The sequence below is a fragment of the Pristiophorus japonicus genome, chromosome 17 (genome assembly GCF_044704955.1).
Source record: "Pristiophorus japonicus isolate sPriJap1 chromosome 17, sPriJap1.hap1, whole genome shotgun sequence".
Taxonomy (NCBI): Eukaryota; Metazoa; Chordata; class Chondrichthyes; family Pristiophoridae; genus Pristiophorus; species Pristiophorus japonicus.
Window position 1 is genome coordinate 121,438,949 of NC_091993.1, and position 22,641 is coordinate 121,461,589.

A 22,641-nucleotide genomic window follows, 5' to 3' on the forward strand; every position below is an offset into this window, starting at 1 on the left:
CCTCTACCACCCTTTCAGGCACTGAGTTCCAGACCCCCACCATCATCTGGGTGAAGAAATTTCCCCTCAAATCCCCTCTAATCCTTCTACCAATTACTTTAAATTTATGCCCCCTAGTTATTGACCCCTCTGCCAAGGGGAATAGGCCCTTTATCCATTCTATCTAGGCCCCTCATAATTTCCTACACCTCAATGTCCTCCCTCATCCTCCGCTGTTCCAAGGAAAACAAACCCAGCCTATCCAATCTGTCCTCATAGCTAAAATTCTCCACTCCCGGCAACATCCTCACAAATCTCCTCTGCATCCTCTCCAGTGCAATCACATCCTTCCTTGGAGCCATCTTGTGTAGTGTGTGTGTTAGTGATGTCGTAAGAACATATCAAGTTGGCGATGAGGTGAGGATTTCTGGATTACCTAGCTGATATTTTTGTTGCTGGATAATCCAGCTAACCGACAGAGGGAACATAAGAAATAGGAGCAGGAGTCGGCTATACGGCTCCGCCCTTCAATAAGATCATGGCTGATCTGATCATGGACTCGGCTCCAATTCCCTGCCCGCTCCCCATAACCCTTTATCCCCTATCGCTCAAAAATCTGTCTATCTCCGCCTTAAGTATATTCAATGACCCAGCCTCCACAGCTCTCTGGGGCAGAGAATTCCACAGATTTACAACCCTCTGAGAGAAGAAATTCCTCCTCATCTCAGTTTTAAATGGGCGGCCCCTTATTCTCAGATCATGTCCCCTAGTTTTAGTTTCTCCTATGAGTGGAAATATCCTCTCTGCATCCACCTTGTCGAGCCCCCTCATTATCTTCTATGTTTTGATAAGATCACCTCTCATTCTTCTGAACTCCAATGAGACTTTGAGAGGTTAAAGAATGGTTACAAATCCAAATTTTAACCACATTTGATTGAACTGTTGATTCATCTAGCTTCCCCTTCAATGCAGCTAGCTATACTATTCGCCTCAGCCACTTCCTGTGGCAGCGAGTTCCACACTCTCACCACTCTCTGGGTAAAGAAGTTGCACCTGATTTCTCTATTGGATTTATTAATGATCTGATAGTAATGAACCCCTGGTTTTGATTTCCCCCATAAGCAGAACAATAATCTCTACGCCTACCCTATCAAATCCTTTCATAATCGTAAAGACCTCCATCAGGTCACCCCTCAGTCTTCCCTTCCCTACACAAAGAGCCCCAGCCTGTTCAGCATTTCCTGATCGGTAAAGATAGAAAGACTTGCATTTATATAGCGCCTTTCACGGCCACCGGACATCCCAAAGCACTTTACAGCCAATGAAGAACTTTAGAAGTGTAGTCATTGTTGCAATGTAGGAAACGCGGCAGCCAACTTGCGCACAGCAAGCTCCCACAAACAGCAATGTGATAATGGCCAGATAATCTGTTTTTGTTATGTTGATTGAGGGATAAATATTGGGCCAGCACACCGGGGATAACTCCCCCCTGCTCTTCTTCGAAATAGTGCCATGGGATCTTTTACACCCACCTGAGAGAGCAGACATCTCGGTTCAACGTCTCATCCGAAAGACGGCACCTCCGACAGTGCAGCGCTCCCTCAGCACTGCACTGGGAGTGTCAGCCTAGATTTTTGAGCTCAAGTTCCTGGGGTGGGACTTGAACCCTCAACCTTCTGACTTGGGACAAGGGTGCGACCCACTGAGCCACGGCTAACACAATATTGATAATTTGGGGTACAGGATTAGATCTCGGCAGGGCTGGAATAGGAAAGGGAGAAGATTCCACCAATGTCCCCACTCCAGATCACTATCAGATGACCCCCATTGCTCTAAAGGGTGTGGATATTGGGAGGGGGAGGATCAGGTTTACATGTGATGCCACTGCAGTCGAACAGCCCACTGAAATTCACAATTGCATCTCATTCATGAATTATGGGCACGCGCTTGAGGTGGGGGATGGATTGTTGGGGCCAGGGGAACTCCACCCCAGTAAGAGTCAGCTCGTTGAAGAGAAGAGGATCGGGGGGGGGGGGTTGAAAAGCTTCTCTGGATGTTAACTTACCTATCGATTGACAATTTATTTTAAGCCGGTGCCACGCGAGTACCAGAACGGCGAGGGCTTTGGTTACATCATCACCTTTCGGAAGGAGGGGACGCAGGACTGGAGGAATGCGAAGGTTCTGGGCACCGACTCCTCGCGGTACGTTTACCGGAACAACACGGTCGCACCGTACAGTCGGTTCGAAGTGAAGGTGAAGGCCTTCAACAACAAGGGTCAGGGGCCGTACAGCCAGACTACAGTCGTCTACTCTGCAGAGGAAGGTAAGGCTGGTGATTCCCCTCGGGGCCGAAATCGCCCTACTTTCCTGAAGGCCGCTTAACGGCGGAAATCCGCGGCCACGCTGCGGAGCGCGATGGCGGCCGACTTTTCGTGTAAAGGCCGCCATTATCAAAACTCCGCTCCTGCGGTATCCCGGCGGTGATCCGCTCCCCCCCTCCCCCCCACTCCCCCCCCCCCCACCGCTCCACTGCTGCCGGGCCGCGCTAAGTACGTCATCACGAGTGCGCACCACCGATGTTCCGCCGTGAAAATCTTCCTCCCGCCGGCGGCCCAGTGAGGCTGTGGCCTTCTGCAGCATCGGTGCGGCTTACCTTAAAGGGGAGGGCGCACTGGTCGCTGCCCCGTGTTTATTTTTTTTGTCGGCCGACTGCCATGTTGCCCCGACTGTTGTGCCCCGCCCCCCCCCCCACCCCCCCCCGGGTATGGCCTGGCCAACAGGCAGCCTGGTAAACCCCCTCTTGGGTGGCAGGCCGCTGGCCTGGCCGTATCCCTCCTTGGTGGCCCAGTGGACCGAACTTTAGAAATCGCGCAGGCTCCTCCCCTTTAAGTGATGATGTCATCGGCGCTATGCTGATGACTGACATCAGCGGTCGCTACACTCCCCCCACCCCAACTTTCGCCCCTCTAGTGCGCTCACCGCACCACTTTTGCCCCCATTATGAGCGACTTCCGGTCCGTCTGAAAAAACCCATAAAGAGCAGAATTTTGCCCACGAAGCCACCTCGGTGAAAACATTAGAAACGGGTGCCGTGTGCCCCGTTTCAGGTGGAGGGCAATTTCAGCCCTGGGCACCTCTCTGTATTCGGCCGTACTTTTGTTCTGAAATTCATGCAATCATTTAGGTTTTCTTCTATAGCTGCGAGAACTTCTGCACCTCCCCTGCCGTTGTTTTATTTGGGTAACATATTCATAGAATCATACAACACGGAAGGAGGCCATTCGGCCCATCGCTCTTTGAAAGAGCGATCCAATTATTCTCACTCCCCTCTGCTCTTTCCCCATGGCACTGCAAATTTCTAGGAACATAGCAACAGGAGGAGGCCATTCAGCCCCTCGAGCCTGTTCCTCCGCCATTCAATGAGATCACGGCTGATCTGCGACCTAACCCCACGCACCCACCTTTGGCCCATATCCCTCAATACCTTTGGTTAACAGAAAGCTATCAATCTCAAATGTAAAATTAACAATTGATCTAGCATCACCTTGCAGAAGAGAGTTTCAAACTTCTACCAACCTTTGTGTGTAGAAATGTTTCCTAATTTCACTCCTGAAAGGTCTGGCTTTAATGTTTAGACTGTGCCCCCCCTCGTCCTGAACTCCCCAAACTGCAGGAATAGATTCTCTCTATCTACCCTAACCATTCCCCTTAATATTTTGAAAACTTTGATCAAATCACCCCTTTTAAATTCGAGGGGATTTTCAAATGTATATCCAATTCCCTTTTGAAAGTTACCATTGAATCTGCTTCCACCGCCCTTTCAGGCAGAGCCTCATTTCTTACCTGGATATTAATTAGTTTAAATATGTTTTCTCTGTTTATCCACCCTCCTGCCAGTGGAAACAGTTTCTCCTTAGCTGCTCGATCAAAACCCCATCTGATTTAAACACCACTATCAAATCTCTTCTCAACCTTCTCTGCTCTAAGGAGAACAACCCCAGCTTCTCCAGTCCATCCATGTGACTGAAGTCCCTCATCCCTGGAACCGTTCTCGTAAATCTTCTCATGCACCCTCTCCAAACCCTTGCTAACTTTCCTGAAGTTTCTTTTTTCATTCCTGGGATGTGGGCGTCGCTGGCAAGGCCGGCATTTATTGCCCATCCCTAATCGGCCCTTGAGAAGGTGGTGGTGAGCCGCCTTCTTGAACCGCTGCAGTCCGTGTGGTGAAGGTGCTCCCACAGTGCTGTTAGGGAGGGAGTTCCAGGATTTTGACCCAGCGTCGATGAAGGAACGGCCGATATATTTCCAAGTCAGGATGGTGTGTGACTTGGAAGGGAACGTGGAGGAGATGGTGTTCCCATGCACCTGCTGCCCTTGTCCTTCTAGGTGGTAGAGGTCACGGGTTTGGGAGGTGATGCCGAACAAGCCTTGGCGAGTTGCTGCAGTGCATCTTGTAGATGGTACACACTGCAGCCACGGTGCGCCGGTGGTGGAGGGAGTGAGTGTTGAAGGTGGTGGATGGGGAGCCGATCAAGCAGGCTGCCAGAATTGGACACCGCACTTTAAAAAGGATGTCAAGGCTGTGATTTGTTCACAGGGCACCTTAAGAAACGGAGAGGAGACTGAATGAACCAATGGTCGGCCTCCATTATCTCATCCACCTTCAACTGTGAGCCCAGATGCTGAACTTTGGTGGTCCAGTAAACCTACGCTGAACCCTCACCAAGGGGTGGAACCCATTCATTATCTAATCTGACGGGCTTGTCTGCCAACCTGCACGCCCTTCCTGCAACGAATTGCTAACAAATCTTTCTCCCTCCCCTCAGAACCGAGCGTTGCTCCCTCTGGGGTGTCAGCCAGCAGCCTCTCCGCCTCCGAAATCGAGGTGAGCTGGAAGCCAGTGGGACAGGTCACCATGAACGGAATCCTGCTGGGCTACGAGGTGAGCTGCTCTGCTGCCCAGTACCTTTTATAGCGGGGAGGGCATTGTGTTCAGGGGGCTCGGGTCACGGGAAAGTTTCCTCGGAGCTGCTCCAGACCCCCCGTCGCGCTTCCGGTGAAATCACGTCACCAGAACTCTGAGGAAATTCCCCGCCATGGTGGCGCCCTTAATAACAAATTCATGGGAAGTCCAAATGCTTCATGGTGATGGGTAGAAAAATAAAGATTTGCATTTCTATAGCGCCTTTCAAGGCCACCGGACGCCAAAAACTTTACAGCCAATGAAGTATTTTGAGAGTGTAGTCACTGTTGTAATGTGGGAAACGTGGCATCCAATTTGCGCACAGCAAGCTCCCACAAACAGCAATGTTATAATGAGCAGACAATCTGTTTTTGTGCTGTTGATTGAGGGATAAATATTGGCCCAGGACACTAAAGAAAATAGTTTTATTTCAAAGGCGTTAATTTTATTAAACAAAACGTCTTTGGTATATGGTCATGGTTTTATTGGAAAGTGTAGAAATGATTGTGGGAGCTAGCTTTGAGTTAACTGGGTCCTCTCTGGCTCAGTTGACAGCATTCTTGCCTCTGAGACAGAGATTGCAGCATATAATTGAGGCCGACACTCCCAGTGCAGTGCTGAGGGAGCGCTGCACTGTCAGAGCCGCTGTTTCTCGGACAAGATGTTAACTTGAGGCCCCATCTGCCCACTCAGATGGATATAAAAGATCTCACGGCACTCTTTCGAAGAAAAAGGAAGGCTGAGGGGTGACCTAATAGAGGTGTTTAAAATGATGAAAGGTTTTGATAGGGTGGATACAGAGAGAGTGTTTCCACTTGTGGGGAAGAGCATAACTAGAGGCCATCAGTATAAGATAGTCACCAAGAAATCCAATAGGGCATTCAGAAGGAACTTCTTTACCCAGAGAGTGGTGAGAATGTGGAACTCATTACCACAGGGAGTGTTGAAGCGAATAGTATCGATGCATTTAAGGGAAGGCTAGATAAGCATATGAGGGAGAAGGGAATAGAGGGTTATGCTGACAGAGTTAGATGAGGAAAGACAGGAGGAGGCTCGAGTGGAGCATAACCTCCGGCATGGCCTGGTTGGGCCGAATGGCCTGTTTCTGTGCCGTATATCCCGTGTAATCCAATGTAAAGAAGAGCAGAGGAGTTCTCCTCAGTGTCCTGGGCCAATCGTTATTCCTCAACCAACATCACTAAAAAACAGATGATCACGTCACGTCACGTTGCTGTTTGTGGGACCTTGCTGTGCGTATAATGGCTGCTGCTTTTGCTACATTACAACAGTGTTCATTGGCAGTAACGTGCTTAGGTTGTGGAAGGTGCTGTAAGCAAGTTCTTTCTTTCCAACGTGATCCAAGTTGGAGCAAGAGGCAGGGCATTGTGATGACGTCAACACCAGTGGAAGGGGAAATTAAATCTGCCTGGGTTTCCTCTCCTAGCTGAGAACTAGCGGTTTCTGGGGCTCATGTGGGCGTGGGGCGCTGATGTGGCAAAGCCTGCCTGTGATGCTCTCACAGTCGAATAGCCTGTGGACAGTCTATTCTACACTCGCGGGAAACGAGCGGCGACTTTGGTGAGGTGGCCGAGGCAGTCGGCTCCCCCGGAGCAGGAGTCCTTACCTTCGGGGGAAATGCTTGAGAGTCTTACACTTCAACCCAGTGTTCATTTCCACTGACTTCCTACGTTGCGGAGAGATGTTGAGGAACAGTGGGACCTGGGTGTGCATGTCCACAGATCCTTAAAGGTAGCAGGACAGGTTGATAAGGTGGTGAAGAAGGTATGCGGAATGCTTTCCTTTATTAGCCGAGGTATCGAATACAAGAGCAGAGAGATTAGGCTGGAAATTTATAAAATACTAGTCAGCCAACAGCTGGAGTACTGTGTGCAGTTCTGGTCACCACATTACAGGAAAAATATGATTGTAGAGGAGATTTACGAGGATATTGGCAGGACTGGCAAATTTTAGTGATGAAGAAAGATTTCTTTGGAACAGAGCAGGCTGAGGGGAGATCTAATTAAGGTGTATAAAATTGAGGAGCCCAGATAGCGTGGTTAGGAAGGACTTATTTCGCTTAGCTGAGGGGTCAATAACCAGGGGGTATAGATTTAAAGTATTTGATAGAAGGATTAGAGGGGAGATGAGGAAAGATATTTTCACCCAGATGATGGTGGGGGTCTGGAACTCACTGCCTGAAAGGGTGGTAGAGGCAGAAACCCTCAGAGCATGTAAAAAGAACTTGGATGTGCACTTGAAGTGCCGTAGCCTACAGGGCTACGGACCGAGAGCTGGAGAGTGGGATGAGGCTGGGTAGCTCTTTGTCGGCTGGCGCGGACACGATGGGCCGAATGGCCTCCTTCTGTGTCGTAATATTTCTATGATTACAACAGTGACTACACTTCAAAAGTACTTAATTGGCTGCAAAGCGCTTTGAGATGTCCGGTGGTCGTGAAAAGCGCTGTATAAATGTAAGTCTTTCTTCAACGGGGGGCGTAAATCAGACTGCCGATGCACTATCGCCCATTCTATACTGTCGTGCAGAGTCAAAGTTACCCCAGACTGACTGATTTGAAATGCCCGAATTGTCAGTTTACCTAAAGCTCGTTTTTCACTTCGTTATTTTCTTTTCACGCTCTCCGTGTCATGTCAGCTGTGGCTCAGTGGGCAGCACACTTGCCTCTGAGTCGGAAGGTCGTGGGTTTAAGTCCCACTCCAGGAACTTGAGCACAAAAATCTAGGCTGACACTCCCAGTGCAGTGCTGAGGGAGTGCTGCACTGTCGGAGGTGCCGTCTTTTAGATGAGACGTTAAAACCGAGGCCCCGTCTGCCCTCTCAGGTGGACGTAAAAGATCCCATGGGCACTGTTTCGAAGAAGAGCAGGGGAGTTATCCCCAGTGTCCTGCCCAATAATCAACATCACAAAAAAACAGATTATTGGGTCATTATCACATTGCTGTTTGTGGGAGCTTGCTGTGCGCAAATTGGCTGCTGCATTTCCTACACTACAGCAGTGCCTACACTCCAAAAGTACTTCATTGGCTGTAAAGCACTTTGGGACATCTGATGGTCATGAAAGGCGCTATATAAATGCAAGTCTTTCTTTTCCATTTTTCTTTTGTTTTATTTTATTTCTTTTGCATTTTTCCCATTCCCAAAGATCAGGTACTGGAGACAGAACGACAAGGAGGCTTCGGCGGACCGAGTGAGGACCCCCGGGCTGGAAACGTTGGCCCGAGTCCCCGACCTGAAGCCCAGCACTCTGTACCACGTGGAGGTCCGGGCCTACAACAGCGCAGGCAGTGGCCCCTCCAGCCACTCCACCACCGTCACCACCAGGAAAGCCCGTGAGTACGGGGGCCTGCTGATTCAGGGTTCAGCGCTTCGGGGAGAGCGCGTACTGTCCTTCTCTTCTGGGGCAGGCCAAAACCAGGGGCTCAGAAATATAAGATAGACACTAATAAAATCTGTATTTGCTCCAGGGATTCTTTGCTGAAGAATTCATTGCAACACATTGCTATTAAGAGCTAGTTGGTTTATTAGCATCATCATCATCATCATCATAGGCAGTCCCACTTAACATGAGGCCTTAGGTGGCTGAACAGTCCAATACGAGAACCACAGACCCTGTCACAGGTGGGACAGATAGTCGTTGAGGGTAAGGGAGGGTGGGACAGGTTTGCCACACGCTCCTTCCGCTGCCTGCGCTTGGTTTCTGCATACTCTCGGCGATGAGACTCGAGGTACTCAGCGCCCTCCCGGATGCTCTTCCTCCACTTTGGGCAGTCTTGGGCCAGGGACTTCCAGCTGTCGGTGGGAATGTTGCACTTTTTCAGGGAGGCTTTGAGGGTGTCCTTGCAACGTTTCCTCTGCCCACCTTTGGCTCGTTTGCCGTGAAGGAGTTCCGAGTAGAGCGCTGGCTTTGGGAGTCTCGTGTCTGGCATGCGGACAATGTGGCCTGCCCAGCGGAGCTGATCAAGTGTGGTCAGTGCTTCGTGCTGGGGATGTTGGCCTGCTCGAGGACACTAACATTGGTGCGTCTGTCCTCCCAGGGGATTTGTAGGATCTTGCAGAGACATCGTCAGCAAAAGGTTTAACAATCACACCGCACATTACCAGTTCATCCACCAGGCTCACAACCACCTGCCTCATTGTGGATCACCCTGAACCCAACTGGCTGGGGTTTTATTGAGTCTTGTGAACATCACGTGACTGGCTAAGCCACTCCCAACTCAGCAGCTCCACCAGCCTGTGAGCCAATAGGGAGAAACATCCTTACTCAGAGAACGATGAGAATGTGGAACTCGCTACCACAGGGAGCGATTGAGGCGAATATTATAAATGCATTTAAGGGGAAATTCGATAAATACATGAGGGAGAAAGGAATCGAAGGCCATTCTGATTGGGTTATTTTTTTGAATTTCATTCATGGGATGTGGGCGTCGCTGGCTAGGCCAGCATTTATTGCCCATCCCTAATTGCCCTCGAGATGACTGAGGCCATTTTAGAGAGCCGTTAAGAGTCAATCACATTGCTGTGGGTCTGGAGTCACATATAGGCCCAGACCGGGTAAGGATGGCAAATTTCCTTCCCTAAAGGGACATTAGTGAACCAGTTGGGTTTTTAAACAACAATCAGGTAGTTTCATGCTCACCATTGCTGATATTAGCATTTTATTCCAGATTTATTTAATTAACTGAATTTAAATTCCCCACAGCTGCCGTGGTGGGTGGGATTTGAGCTCGTGCCTCCGGATCATTAGTCCAGGCCACCGTGCCTCCTTCGGTCACGAGCGTAGTCGGGTATCAGGTTAGGAAACACGATGTTGCCCCTCCCGATAAGGCCTCTGGCCGCCTGAAAGCGGCGGTGAGGCACGGCGTGGAATGGCCGCCGACTCGCCGCGGAGAGGCCGCCATTTTGTAAATTGCCCTTCGTCCGGGGCGGAGCGGTGCAGGGGACCACTCTGCCCGTTCTCCCGCCGCGGCCTGCACGCGTCGACCCCTTACCGACCAATGGCGACGACTGCTTCCCGAAATTGCCCGACGGGAAATATCCCTTTCGAGGGATTGTCCCGCGGGAGCGCCACCAGCAGCCGGTGCCCCCGACAGCTTTTTGCGTCGGTGAGCTCATCGTTGGTCCTTGTCGGTTGGCGGCACGGCTGCCCGTCAAGGGGAGGTGGCTCTGCCGGCGACTCCGTCTTATTTTGCATTGTTGGCCGACTGCCAGGTTGGCCAGACAATTATGCACCCCCCCCCCGCTCCCCCCCTCCCCGGGTTCAGCCAAGCCGCCAACAGGCAGCCCCCGGTGCCCCCTCTTGGGTGCCAGGCCACTGGCCCAGCAGAAACCCGCCCTGGTGGCCCAGCGGACCTAACTTTAAAAATATGCAGAGCTCACAGCAGCCCTCCCCTTTAACTGGAGGGGAGAGATGTTGTGACGTCATCAGACCCATGCGGCAGAGAAAAACGGCAAAAAACCGAAGGTGCGCCCAGCTTCGGGCGGAGGTAACTTTCTACCCCAGGGCCTCTTCTATTTCAACAACTGCCGGGCAAAATGGAATCCCCATCAGGAATTCTCCCCACCCACCAACCTCATTCGTAACGGGCTCCATATACTGTCCAACGCATTATTCCCGACTTGGACAAATGAGAGAAATCTTCACAATTAGCTCTCACTCCAGTTCGGGAGATTTGTTCCTACACTGGAGGCTGGGCCTCTTTTTTATGTTGTTCCGAACACTTATTAGTCAGTGCTTGCACACAAATAGCCTGCGGGTACATACTCAAGCATGACTCGGAGGATTTGAGAGCTCACCTCATCTGTCTCTTTGCTTATGATATTAATAGTTGATGATTCCAATTATTTTCTCTCCACAGAATGTTCACTTCAGTTAGTTTCATTGACTCTGGGATTCCCAAGGCGGTTCCTATTGAACGCCTTCCACTGTTTGTGTGGCTCTGGTTCTGCTCTACCTCGAAGCCGTGGGTTTCATTTGCCGCTCTCTTGTGTTTTCAGCACCTAACAGGCCGCCAAGTAAAATCTCCTGGAAGTCATTCGGCTCCGGGGTCAGAATCAAGTGGGATCACGTCAAGGCCTTCGAGAATGAGTCTGCTGTAGACGGATACAAGGTAGAGTCTGGAAAGTTCCACCTCCAATGTTCAGGATCCATCCCTAATGCAGTCCGATATACAGCAGCAGAACATGAGAATTAGGAGCATGGGTAGGACGTTCGCCCCCTCGAACCTGCTCTGCCTTTCAATGAGATCATGGCTGATCTTCTACCTCAACTCCACTTTCCTGCCCTATCCCCATATCCCTTGATTCCCTGAATATCCAAAAAATCTAGCGATCTCTGTCTTGAATATACTCAGACTGAGTCTCCACAGCCCTCTGGGGTAGAGAATTTCAAAGATTCACCAGCCTCTGAGTGAAGAAGTTTCTCCTCATCTCAGTCCTAAAAGGCCGACCCCTTATTCTGGGACTGTGACCCCTGGTTCTAGACTCCCCAGCCAGGGGAAACATCCTCCCTACATCTACCCTGTCAAGCCCTGTAAGAATTGTGTATGTTTCAATGAGATCACATCTCCTAAACTCGAGAGAATATAGGCTTAGTTTGCTCAATCTCACCTCATAGGACAATCCCCCCATCCCAGGAATCAATCTGGTGAACCTTCATTGCACTCCCTCTCGGAGAACAGGACTGATGGTTATTTACTTGAGATGGACAGTAGATGGGGTCCTACTCTGCATGTCACTAAGGAGAGTCAGCAACAATTTGGTACCATAAGGAAAATTTAAAAAATCAAATGCCAAGCCAACGGATCATAGACATTTATGGCACAGAAGGAGGCCATTCGACCCATCGTGTCTGCGTCGGCTGCGAGAGTTATCCAGCCGAATCCAACTTTCCAGCTCTTGGTTCGTAGCCCTGTTGGTTACGGCACTTTAAGTGCACATCCAAGTACTTTTTAAATGCGATGAGGGTTTCTGCCTCTACCATCCTTTCAGGCAGTGAGTTCTAGACCTCCATCACCCTCTGGGTGAAAAAACTTCCTCCTCAACAAAGCAGAAGGGGAGGAGGGGGTGGGGGGGCGGGGGGTCACAGGTCAAGACTATAAGCAGTGTTGCACACCATATTGGCCTTGAGTTGCTCTAACAAAGGTGATAGCAATGGTTCAGTGGGTAGCACTCTTGCCTCTGAGTCAAGACGTTGTGGGTTCAAGTTCCACCCTCTGATATATTCTATGACATCACAAACACACACAGACTTTACAAGATGGCTCCATTCCTTGTATTCTTGTTGTAAACAGCAGTGGCTGCATTACCACAGTAGTCCACTAGATGGAGCAATAGTCCACCAGGTGGAACTATATTACACTTCTCCCTCCTTAATGAAGAAGTAATTATAACAACATAATCATCATATATAACTTGCACGGTTATACATAACAAAAGATATGGACTTATTTTGCCATATTTACAAATCAAATTTAACTACTGGTTTTCTGTTTCGAAGAGGATACCTTCGCTCTCGAACAGAATTTCCTAAACATTGTGTCGAACTGAGACTCATTCTCGGCTGATCCTGAGAAAAATTTTCCTCCAAGGGATGCCCTTGATCTACATTTGAACTCTTCAACTTCAGACTTGTTTGTCTGCCTGACTTGGACTCAGACTTAAATTCTTACTTTCTCTGGAACTTGTTTCTAGAACATCTGATATAGGATTTGCTACTGGTACTCTATTTGTATCAAAAACTATCTGATGAGTCAAAAATAATCGAATCATTCCAACTTTCAACTCCTTCCACATCTGTAGGTAACATATGATCAATGTGAACAAACCTAACCTGTCCATGATCAAACATCATGACCAAATATGTGCGAGGATCACATATCTTCACCACTCTTCCTGGTAACCACTTTAACTATTTATGGTGATGGTTCTTCACTCTCACCTTCTGATTTAATTTCGCACTTCTCTCTTTTACTTTACCTCTATCACGATTCTCTTTCTGTCTTAATTGTTTCTCTTCTATGGACTGTGCCAAGTTTGACTTTAACAACGAGAATCTGGTTCGTGGCTGTCCTTTGAGAAACAACTCTACTAGTGTTCTATCAGTAGTTGTATGAGGAGCATTACGATACATAATTAGAAAATTAGCCAATTTGTGGTCCAATGACAACTGTCGTTTCTTTGGATTTGGATCCAACATTTGTATGACGAGGGCACGTTTTACAAGTTGTACAGTGCGCTCTGCTGCACCATTTGAGGCAGCGTAGTACGGTGGAACCTTGGTATGTTTCACACCAGTTTTGCTCGTGAACTGCGCAAATTCTTCTGAACAAAATTGTGGTCCATTATCCAACACAATTTCTTCTGGGAGACCATAAGAAGAAAATAATCTTCGCAAATTGTCTAGTGTTTTGCTTCTTGTTATTTTCCGCATCGGAAACACCTCTAGCCGATTTGAATGGCTATCAATCACATTGAACAATTGTTATCCTTCTAGCTCAGCAAAATTTATATGTAACCTTTATCACACCCTGGGAGGCCATTTCCATGGCTGTATGGTACTGATGATGGTTGCTTGCTTACCGATTGACATGTCGTACACTGACTCACGATGTACTCTATCTCTTTATCTAGATCTGGCCACTATAAGTAACTGCGGGCGAAACTCTTGGTCAAACTCATTCCCAGGTGCTGGTCATGAAGATCTCCTAATAATTTGGACCTGAATTTATTTGGTATAACCACTCTGACACCCCACGTGATACAATCTTTATCCACAGACAATTCATTCCTACGAATGAAGAATGGATGAATATTTTTCTCTGATACCTGGTTTGGCCAGCCATTTGCTATGTAATCATACACCTTTGACATAACTGGGTCACATATGGCTGCTCTACCAATCTCTTCAGCAGTGACTGGCAGTTCATCAATGTATGAAAAATAGAACACCTCTTCCCTATCGGGTATAACTTATGATGGGGAAGGCACTCTAGACATAGCATCAGCATTACTGTGATCAGCTGATCATCTGTACTCAATGTCATATGTATATGCTGACAAAATCAAAGCCCATCTCTGCATTCGGGCTGCAGCTGATGTTGCAACTGTGGATTTTGGATGGAGGATTGCTGTCAGGGGCTTATGGTCCGTAACGATGGAAAACTTATGAACATACGAGTATTTATGGAACTTCTCAACCCCAAAAATTAATGCCATAGCTTCCCTTTCGATTTGCGCATAATTACGCTCACTGGCACTCAGAGTGTGTGAAGCAAAAGCAATTGGTTTCTCCTTCCCACTATGTAGTACATGAGAGATCACTACCCCAACTCCATATGGAGCAGTGTCACATGCTAGCTTGATTTCCTTGGATACATCATAGTGAACTAACACGGTGCTCTCTACCAATTTGCTTTTACACTCCTTGAATGCTGTATTGCATTCTTCTGACCATTTCCAATGGACCTGTTTTTTCAACAGCTCATTCAGTGGATGTAATACTGTAGCCAAATTTGGTAGGAACTTCCCATAATAGTTCAAAAGACCCAAAAAATGATCGCAGTTCAGAGACATTTTTGGGAGTGGGTGCATTTCTAATTGCATCCAGCTTTCCTTTGGTTGGATGTAAACCATCTTTTTCTACTCTGTGCCCAAAGTACTCCACTGAGTTTTGAAATTACTCATATTTGTGAGCAGTTACTCGTACTCTGTGCTTCTCTAGCCGTTTGAACACTTCATTTAATATGTTATTATGGATTTGTCTGTTTAGTGCTGAAATGAGTATGTCATCCAAATAACATACTACCCCTTCAATACCTTGCAAAATCTGGTTCATCACCCCTTGGACTATGGCAGAGGTGGAAAACACTCCAAATAGTAGTCTATTAAATTGATACAGGCCTAGATGGGTATTTATAGTCAAGCATGACTTGGACTTTTTATCTAACTCCAGTTGTAAGTAGGCATTTGTAAGATCCAACTTTGAGAAGATCTGACCACCTGTCAGCGCTGTGAACAAATCTTCTACATTTGGCAATGTATTGGGGAGATTACCCTATATGACCCGGTTTACGGTTACTTTACAATCACCACACAACCTTACCTTACCATAGAACTTATGTACAACAACAATGAGTGTAGCCCATTTACATAGATCTATCTTAGAGATAATGTTCTCAGTCTCTAGTCTTTTGAGTTCTTGCTCATTTCTCTCCTTGAGTGCATATGGTACAGGTCGTGGCTTGCAATAAACTGATCTAGCGTCCTTCAGTACTCTGACACTCGCCTTGAAGCCTTGGAGCAGGACTGCCTGTTTCGCAGAACACCTTCGGATACATCTTGATGACATCATCCTTTGATGCAAATCTCATTTCAACACGAAAAATCTCATTTCAATCCAGCTTCAATTTCTACCTAGTAAGGCAGACTTGGTCTCCTGCCACCACTAAGAGAGGCAAGCTCTAAAATTGATCCTTATATTTCACCAGTACGATGATACGACCTACCACAGGAATTTGCTCTCCTGGGTAGCCTCACAGCTCTATCTTGGACTTCTCCAGTGGAAAATCACTCAACTGGTCAAGATATAGCGATTCCGGTACTACGCTCATGGATGCACCAGTGTTGATTTCCATGGGTATCTTGGTTCCTGCAACATCTACTTGGATGGTGATACTTTTCGAATCGCTGTTAGATACCTTTGTGCTCCTGAAGACATGTATCTCTTTGTCCTGTTGCTTTTCGTCCATGCTATGTAGTCTCTGGAGATTTCTACTATAGCCTTGAAAGTTGGTTTAGTCTTCAGTCGGCATGCCTTCGCAAGATGCCTAGTTTTCCTGCAGGAGAAACACTCTCCCTCCACATATGGACAACTTTGAGCAATGTGTTGTCCCAAACACATGACTTAAATTCTCTGTTACCTTGACCAGTTGCTGAGGTCTTGGAGCCCAACTGTCTTTTACTTTTAACCTGCAGGCGATTCACCTCGGTTGTCTGATGACTGGAATTGGTAAGAAATTCTCGGGAATATTGGTCGGCCATATCCATTGACATAGCTGTCTGACAAGCTAAATCAAATGTTCTTTCCAACACCACCAGGCTACGATTTTCAATATCGGATGATGAAAACATTTCTCGCCACTCCACATACATTCCAAAAGTCTCACGGTCAAGTTGAAATTCCCCAAGCGGCCATCTGGACTCTGGCAGTTCAGCCAAGTGTGTTTGTAATTTACCTTAGATTTTTAGCTGTTCTGCAAACAAAGGACCTCTCCAGTCTGTCTGTTGTTTGGCTGGAATTATCCACCAACAAAAATTTCAGCTAGGGAATCCAGAAATCCTATCCTCGTCGCCAAATGTGATATATTCTACCACATCATACACACTTTACAAGATGGCTCCATTCCTTTTATTTTTGTTGTAAACAGCATTGGCTGCATTGCCACAGTAGTCCACTGGGTGGAAGTATATTACACACCCCAGAGAATTGGGGGCGTGATCCAGCCTGACACTCCAGTGCAGTGCTGAGGGAGTGCTGCACTGTCAGAGGTGCATGCCTTTCAGGTGAGACGTTAAACCGAGGCCCCGTCTGCTCTCTCAGGTGGATATAAAAGTTCCCGTGGCACTATTTTAAGAAGAGCAGGGGAGTTCTCCCCAGTGTCTCAGACAATATTTATCCCTCAATCAATACCACTAAAACAGATTATCTGGTCATTATCCAATTGCAGTTTGTGGGAGCTTGCTGTGCGCAAATTAGCTGCCGAGTTTCCTACATTACAACAGTGACTACACTTCAAAAAGTACTTCATTTGCAGTAAAGTGCTTTGGAATGTCCTGAGGTAGTGAAAGGCGCTATATAAATGCAAGTCTTCCTTTTTCTCAGAATCATCTCAAAGTGCTTTGCCATCAATGAACTACTTCTTGAGTAGTTGAGCAGATCAACTGTTTTTAGTGATGTTGATTGAGGGATAAATATTGGCCAGGATACCGGGGATAACTCCCCTGCTCTTCTTTGAAATAGTGCCATGGGATCTTTTACGTCCACCTGAGAGCAGACGGGGCCTCGTTTAACATCTCATCCAAAAAATGGCACCTCCAACAATGCAGCACTCCCTCAGTACTGCACCTCCGCCAGTGCAGCACTCCCTCAGTACTGCCCCTCCATCAGTCAGCACTCCCTCAGTACTGCACCTGTGACAGTGCAGCACTCTTTCAGTACTGCACCTGTGATAGTGCAGCACTCCCTCAGTACTGTCCCTCTGACAGTGCAGCACTCCCTCAGTACTGCACCTGTGATAGTGCAGCATTCCCTCAGTACTACACCTGTGCTAGTGCAGCACTCCCTCAGTATTGCACCTCCGACAGCGCAGCACTCCCTCAGTACTGTCCCTCCGACAGTGCAGCACTCCATCAGTGCAGCACTCCCTCAGTACTGCCCCTCCATCAGTGCAGCACTCCCTCAGTACTGCCCCTCCGACAGTGCAGCACTCCCTCAGTACTGCACCTCCGACAGTGCAGCACTCCCTCAACACTGTCAGCCCAGATTTGTGTGCAGATTTGTGAGATCACCTCTCACAGAAGGTAGGTACTGCAGGGAATTCATGGCCAGAGTGATGATCTGGACTAGTTTTGATCACTTAGATGGGTTGGAAAGGAATTTCCCAGATTTTTATTTTCCCTGGGTTTTTTAATGTTTTTTTTTTTGCCTCCCCTAGGAGAGCACATGGTTTCGGGTGGGGTGGAGCGTGTATATGTTGTGATACACAAGGTATCGTAATTGTGTGGGACAGGCTGGATGGACCAGGCGGCCTTTACCTGTCCGCCATTGTTCGTATGTCCGTAGGTGAGGTCGTAACCCACTGAGCCGCGGTTGACACAGCCGAGAGATGCCGCAAACAGAGGCTGTGATAAATGCAAGTGTACCCTGTAGTCGCGGCTGTACTAACAGAAGCCACTCGTTGTTTTAGGTGTTGTACAAGCCTGAAGATCAGTCGGCCATCAAAATAATCGAGACCAGCAAAAACTCTGTGCAGCTCCCGTTGCTGGAAGACATGAGCTACCTGGTGGTGATCCGCGCGTCGGGGATTGGAGGAGACGGTGCAGCCGCTAAACTCAGAATATCGAAAAGCTCAGGTCAGTACAGCCCAGAACCCTGTCGCAGCTTTGAGCAGAGGCCACAGAACCAAAAGGCGAGGAAGCTGGCGACAGAGCTAGTGGGAACGGAGGTGTTTGCTCTCAGTGCTGGGCTTTCAATCCAGCCCAACTACACGGAATAATCCCCCCACCCCCTTCACCGCTTGCGATCCTAAAGTGAAATGGGTTTGAGTGCACTTTGGTCTCTACTAATTGGTACTAAATTGATGATCTTCCTGAGAATGTGGTGGTGGTTATTTTACTGGGCTAGTCATCATCATCATAGGCAGTCCCTCGGAATCGAGGAAGACTTGATTCCACTCTTAAAGTGAGTCCTTGGGTGGCTGTACAGTCCAATACGAGAACCACAGTCCCTGTCTCAGGTGGGACAGACAGTGGTTGAGGGTAAGGGGTGGGTGGGACTGGTTTGCCGCACGCTCTTTCCGCTGCCTGCGCTTGTTTTCTGCATGCACTCAGCGACGAGACTCGAGGTGCTCAGCGCCCTCCCGGATGCACTTCCTCCCCTTAGCGGGGGGGTCTTTGGCCAGGGACTCCCAGGTGTCAGTGGGGATGTTGCGCTTTATCAGGGAGGCTTTAAGGATGTCCTTGTAACGATTCCTCTGATCGCCTTTGGCTCGTTTGCCGTGAAGGAGTTCCGAGTAGAGCGCTTGCTTTGTAATCCAGAGGTAAAAACAGAAAATGCTGGAAATACTCAGTAGGTCAGGCAGCGTCTGTGGAGAGAGAAACGGAGTTAGCGTTTCAGGCCAATGACCCTTCATCAGAACTGGAAAAAGTTCAAATTGTTGGCAGTTCTGACAAAGGGACATCGACCTGAAACGTTAGCTCTGTTTCTCTCTCTCCACCGATGCTGCTTGACACGCTGAGTATTTTCTGTTTCTATTTCAGATTACAGCATCCGCAGTATTTGCTTTTGTGTCAGTAATCCAGAGGCCTGGACTAATGATCCGGAGACGCGAGTTCAAATCCCACCAAGGCAGCTGGGGAATTTAAATTCAGTTAATTAAATAAAAATTTGTAATTTTTTTTTTAAAAGCTAGTATCCGTAATGGCGGCCATGAAACTACCGGATTGTCGTTAAAAAAAACGATTTGGTTCACTAATGTGCTTTAGGGAAGGAAATCTGCCGTCCTTACCTGGTCTGGCCTATATGTGACTCCAGACCCACAGCAATGTGATTGAGTCTTAACTGCCCCTCTGAAATGGCCCAGCGAGACACTCAGTTGTATAAGGCAGTTCACCACCACCTTCTCAATAAATACTGACCTTGCCAGCAATGCCCACATTCTGTGAATGAATTTTTTTTTTAGTCCACAAATGTGTGGAAGGTCTCGTACCGGTCCAGTGTGGAGATTCATTCTTCCAAGGTTTGGAATTAAAATGCAGACATTGGGGCAAAGTAGAGGAAACATTCCTCCGTGGCTGAACCATGCTGCACTTGGGAGCGATTCAAGAAGCTTAGATGGTTTGGACTTTGCACCTAACTCCTTATACCCAATCTGGGAGTGCAGACTGCCCCGGGTCAGTGCACCTCTTGTGTCAGTGTTCAAAGTTGTCTTATGAAGAAAGGTTGAGCAGGTTGGGCCTGTACTCATTGGCAGTTTAGAAGAATGAGAGGCGATCTTATTGAAATATATAAGATTCTGAGGGGGCTCGACAGGGTAGATGCAGAGAGGATATTTCCCCTCGTGGGGGAATCTAGAACTAGGGGGCAGAGTTTCAAAATAAGGGGTCGCCCATTTAAAACAGAGATGAGGAGGAATTTCTTCTCTCAGAGGGTCGTGAATCTTTGGAATTCTCTACCCTAGGGAGCTGTAGAGGCTGGGTCATTGAATGTATTTAAGGTGGAGATAGACATATTTTTGAACAATAAGGGAGCCACGGGTTATGGGGAGCGGGCGGGGAAGTGGAGTTGAGGCCAAGATCAGATCACCCATGATCTTATTGAATGGCGGAGCAGGCTCGAGGGGCCGAATGGCCGACTCCTGCTCCTATTTCTTACGTAAGTTCCATTCTCCAAAAACTGGCATCCCTCATCTGCAAGTGGAAGATTTGCGACTGACACTTGGGAGTCCTTGGCCCAAAGACCGCCCTAAGTGGAGGAAGAGCATCCGGGAGGGCGCTGAGCACCTCGGGTCGCCGAGAGCATGCAGAAAGCAAGCGCAGGCAGCGGAAGGAGCGTGCGGCAAACCAGACTCCCCACCCACCCTTTCCCTCAACCGCTGTCTGTCCCACCTGCGACGGGGACTGTAATTCCCGTATTGGACCGTTCAGTCACCTGAGAACTCACTTTTAGAGTGGAAGCAAGTCTTCCTCGCTGTCGAGGGACTGCCTCTGATGATGATGACGGTTGGGGTTGGATGGTGGAGGGGGTGGAAGGGAAACCGAAATAAAGAGACAATCGGGGGCGGGGGGGGGGCAAGGATCTGCACGCATTGGATCTGGGTCGTGGCGGGTTTAGCGATCTTCGATTCCATTTGGTTAACAGCTCCCGGGTGCCCCGACGATATGAGACTGAAGGAAAGCGGCCCTTTGCTGTCAGAGCATCCGGGCACGGATTGATGCGTCCTTACGCGCACAGTCCGCCTGACCTCCACCTCGCGACTGAACCCCGTTCTCTGGGCGGGGGGGGGGGGGGGGGCTAACCTCGGCGAGCTTGCGGCCGGCTCCACCAGAGCCCCACCACTCGCTACAGCTGGTCCAAGACCCAACGGCGTAAGGGCTACCCTGCAAGGATGAAAAGTGTAAGATATATAATGAGTTGAATCGGGGGTTAAACGTTAATTAAGACACTGTGGCCGTGGAAATTCCACGGGGGGCTGGTGCGGGGGGGGGTGGGGGGGTTTTCCTGGAACTTTCGTTGGAAACTGGCACGCTCTCCAGAAAAAGAAAGGCTTGCATTTATATAGCGCCTTTCATGACCTCAGGATGTCCCAGAATGCTTTACAGCCAATGACGTGCTTTTGGAGTGTAGTCACTTGTAATGTAGGTAAACATGGCAGCCAATGTGCGCACAGCAAGCTCCCAGAAACAGCAATGTGATACTTAGAAACATAGACAATAGGTGCAGGAGTAGGCCATTCAGTCCTTCGGGCCTGCAGCACCATTCAATATGATCATGGCTGATCATGCAACTTCAGTACCCCATTCCTGCTTTCTCTCCATACCCCTTGATCCCTTTAGCCGTAAGAGCCACATCTAACTCCCTTTTGAATATATCTAACGAACTGGCCTCAATAACTTCCTGTGGTAGAGAATTCCACAAGTTCACAATTCTCTGTGTGAAGAAGTTTCTCCTCATCTCGGTCCTAAATGGCTTACTCCTTATCCTTAGACTGTGACCCCTGGTTCTGGACTTCCCCAACATCGGGAACATTCTTCCTGCATCTAACCTGTCCAACCCCGTCAGAATTTTATATGTTTCTATGAGATCCCCTCTCATTCTTCTAAATTCCAGTGAATATAAGCCTAGTCGATCCAGTCTTTCTTCATATGTCAGTCCTGCCATCCCAGGAATCAGTCTGGTGAATCTTCGCTGTACTCCCTCAATAGCAAGAATGTCCGTCCTCAGATTAGGAGACCAAAACTGAACACAGTATTCAAGGTGTGGCCTCACCAAGGCCCTGTACAACTTCAGTAAAACCTCCCTGCTCCTATACTCAAATCCCCTAGCTATGAAGGCCAACATGCCATTTGCCTTCTTCACCGCCTGCTGTACCTGCATGCCAACTTTCAATGGCACCCAGGTCTCGGTGCACCTTCCCTTTTCTTAATCTGTCACCATTCAGATAATATTCTGCCTTCCTGTTTTTGCCCCCAAAGTGGATAACCTCACATTTATCCACATTATACTGCATCTGCCATGCATTTGCCCACTCACCTAACCTGTCCAAGTCACCCTGCAGCCTCTTAGCATCCTCCTCACAGCTCATACCGCCACCCAGCTTAGTGTCATCTGCAAACTTGGAGATATTACATTCAATTCCTTCGTCTAAATCATTATTGTATATTGTAAATAGCTGGGATCCCAGCACTGAACCTTGCGGTACCCCACTAGTCACTGCTCACTTATCTAGCGGTACCCCACTAGATAATGACCGGATAATCTGTTTTTGTTATGTTAATTGGGGGATAAATATTGTGCAGGACACCGGGGAGAGCACATCTGTTCTTCTGAGAAATAGTGGCCATGGGATCTTTTTCATCCGCCTGAGAGGGCAGACGGGGCCTCTCGGTTTAACGTCTCGGCGAATGTCTGTCCCGCCTGTAACAGAGTCTGTGGCTCCGGTATCAGACTGCTCAGCCATCAAAGAGGGAGTGGAAGCAAGTCTTCCTCGATTCTGAGGGACTGCCTATGATTATCGTCTCACCCGAAAGACGGCAGTGCGGCACTCCCTCGGCACTGCAGTGAAGTGTTGGGGGTTCCTCCAACATTTCCACCGGAGTTCCGGGGAGAGACTGGGGTGGGGGTGGGTGGGAGTTTGTTTTTTTTAAAGTTACTTCTCAGCCTGGTTATGGGCATCTGTCGGGCTT

The 22,641-nt window shown here is 48.5% G+C and overlaps 1 protein-coding gene across 1 annotated transcript in view; it reads left to right on the forward strand.

Annotated features, from left to right (window-relative positions):
- Positions 1–22,641, forward strand: part of cntn2 (contactin 2) — a 146,757-nt gene that overhangs the window by 120,098 nt on the left and 4,018 nt on the right. The window contains exons 17-21 of the mRNA XM_070859477.1: positions 2,070–2,304; positions 4,808–4,923; positions 8,105–8,291; positions 10,957–11,069; positions 17,925–18,090. Coding sequence (XP_070715578.1) covers positions 2,070–2,304; positions 4,808–4,923; positions 8,105–8,291; positions 10,957–11,069; positions 17,925–18,090 — 817 coding nt within the window. The remainder of the gene's footprint in view (positions 1–2,069; positions 2,305–4,807; positions 4,924–8,104; positions 8,292–10,956; positions 11,070–17,924; positions 18,091–22,641) is intronic.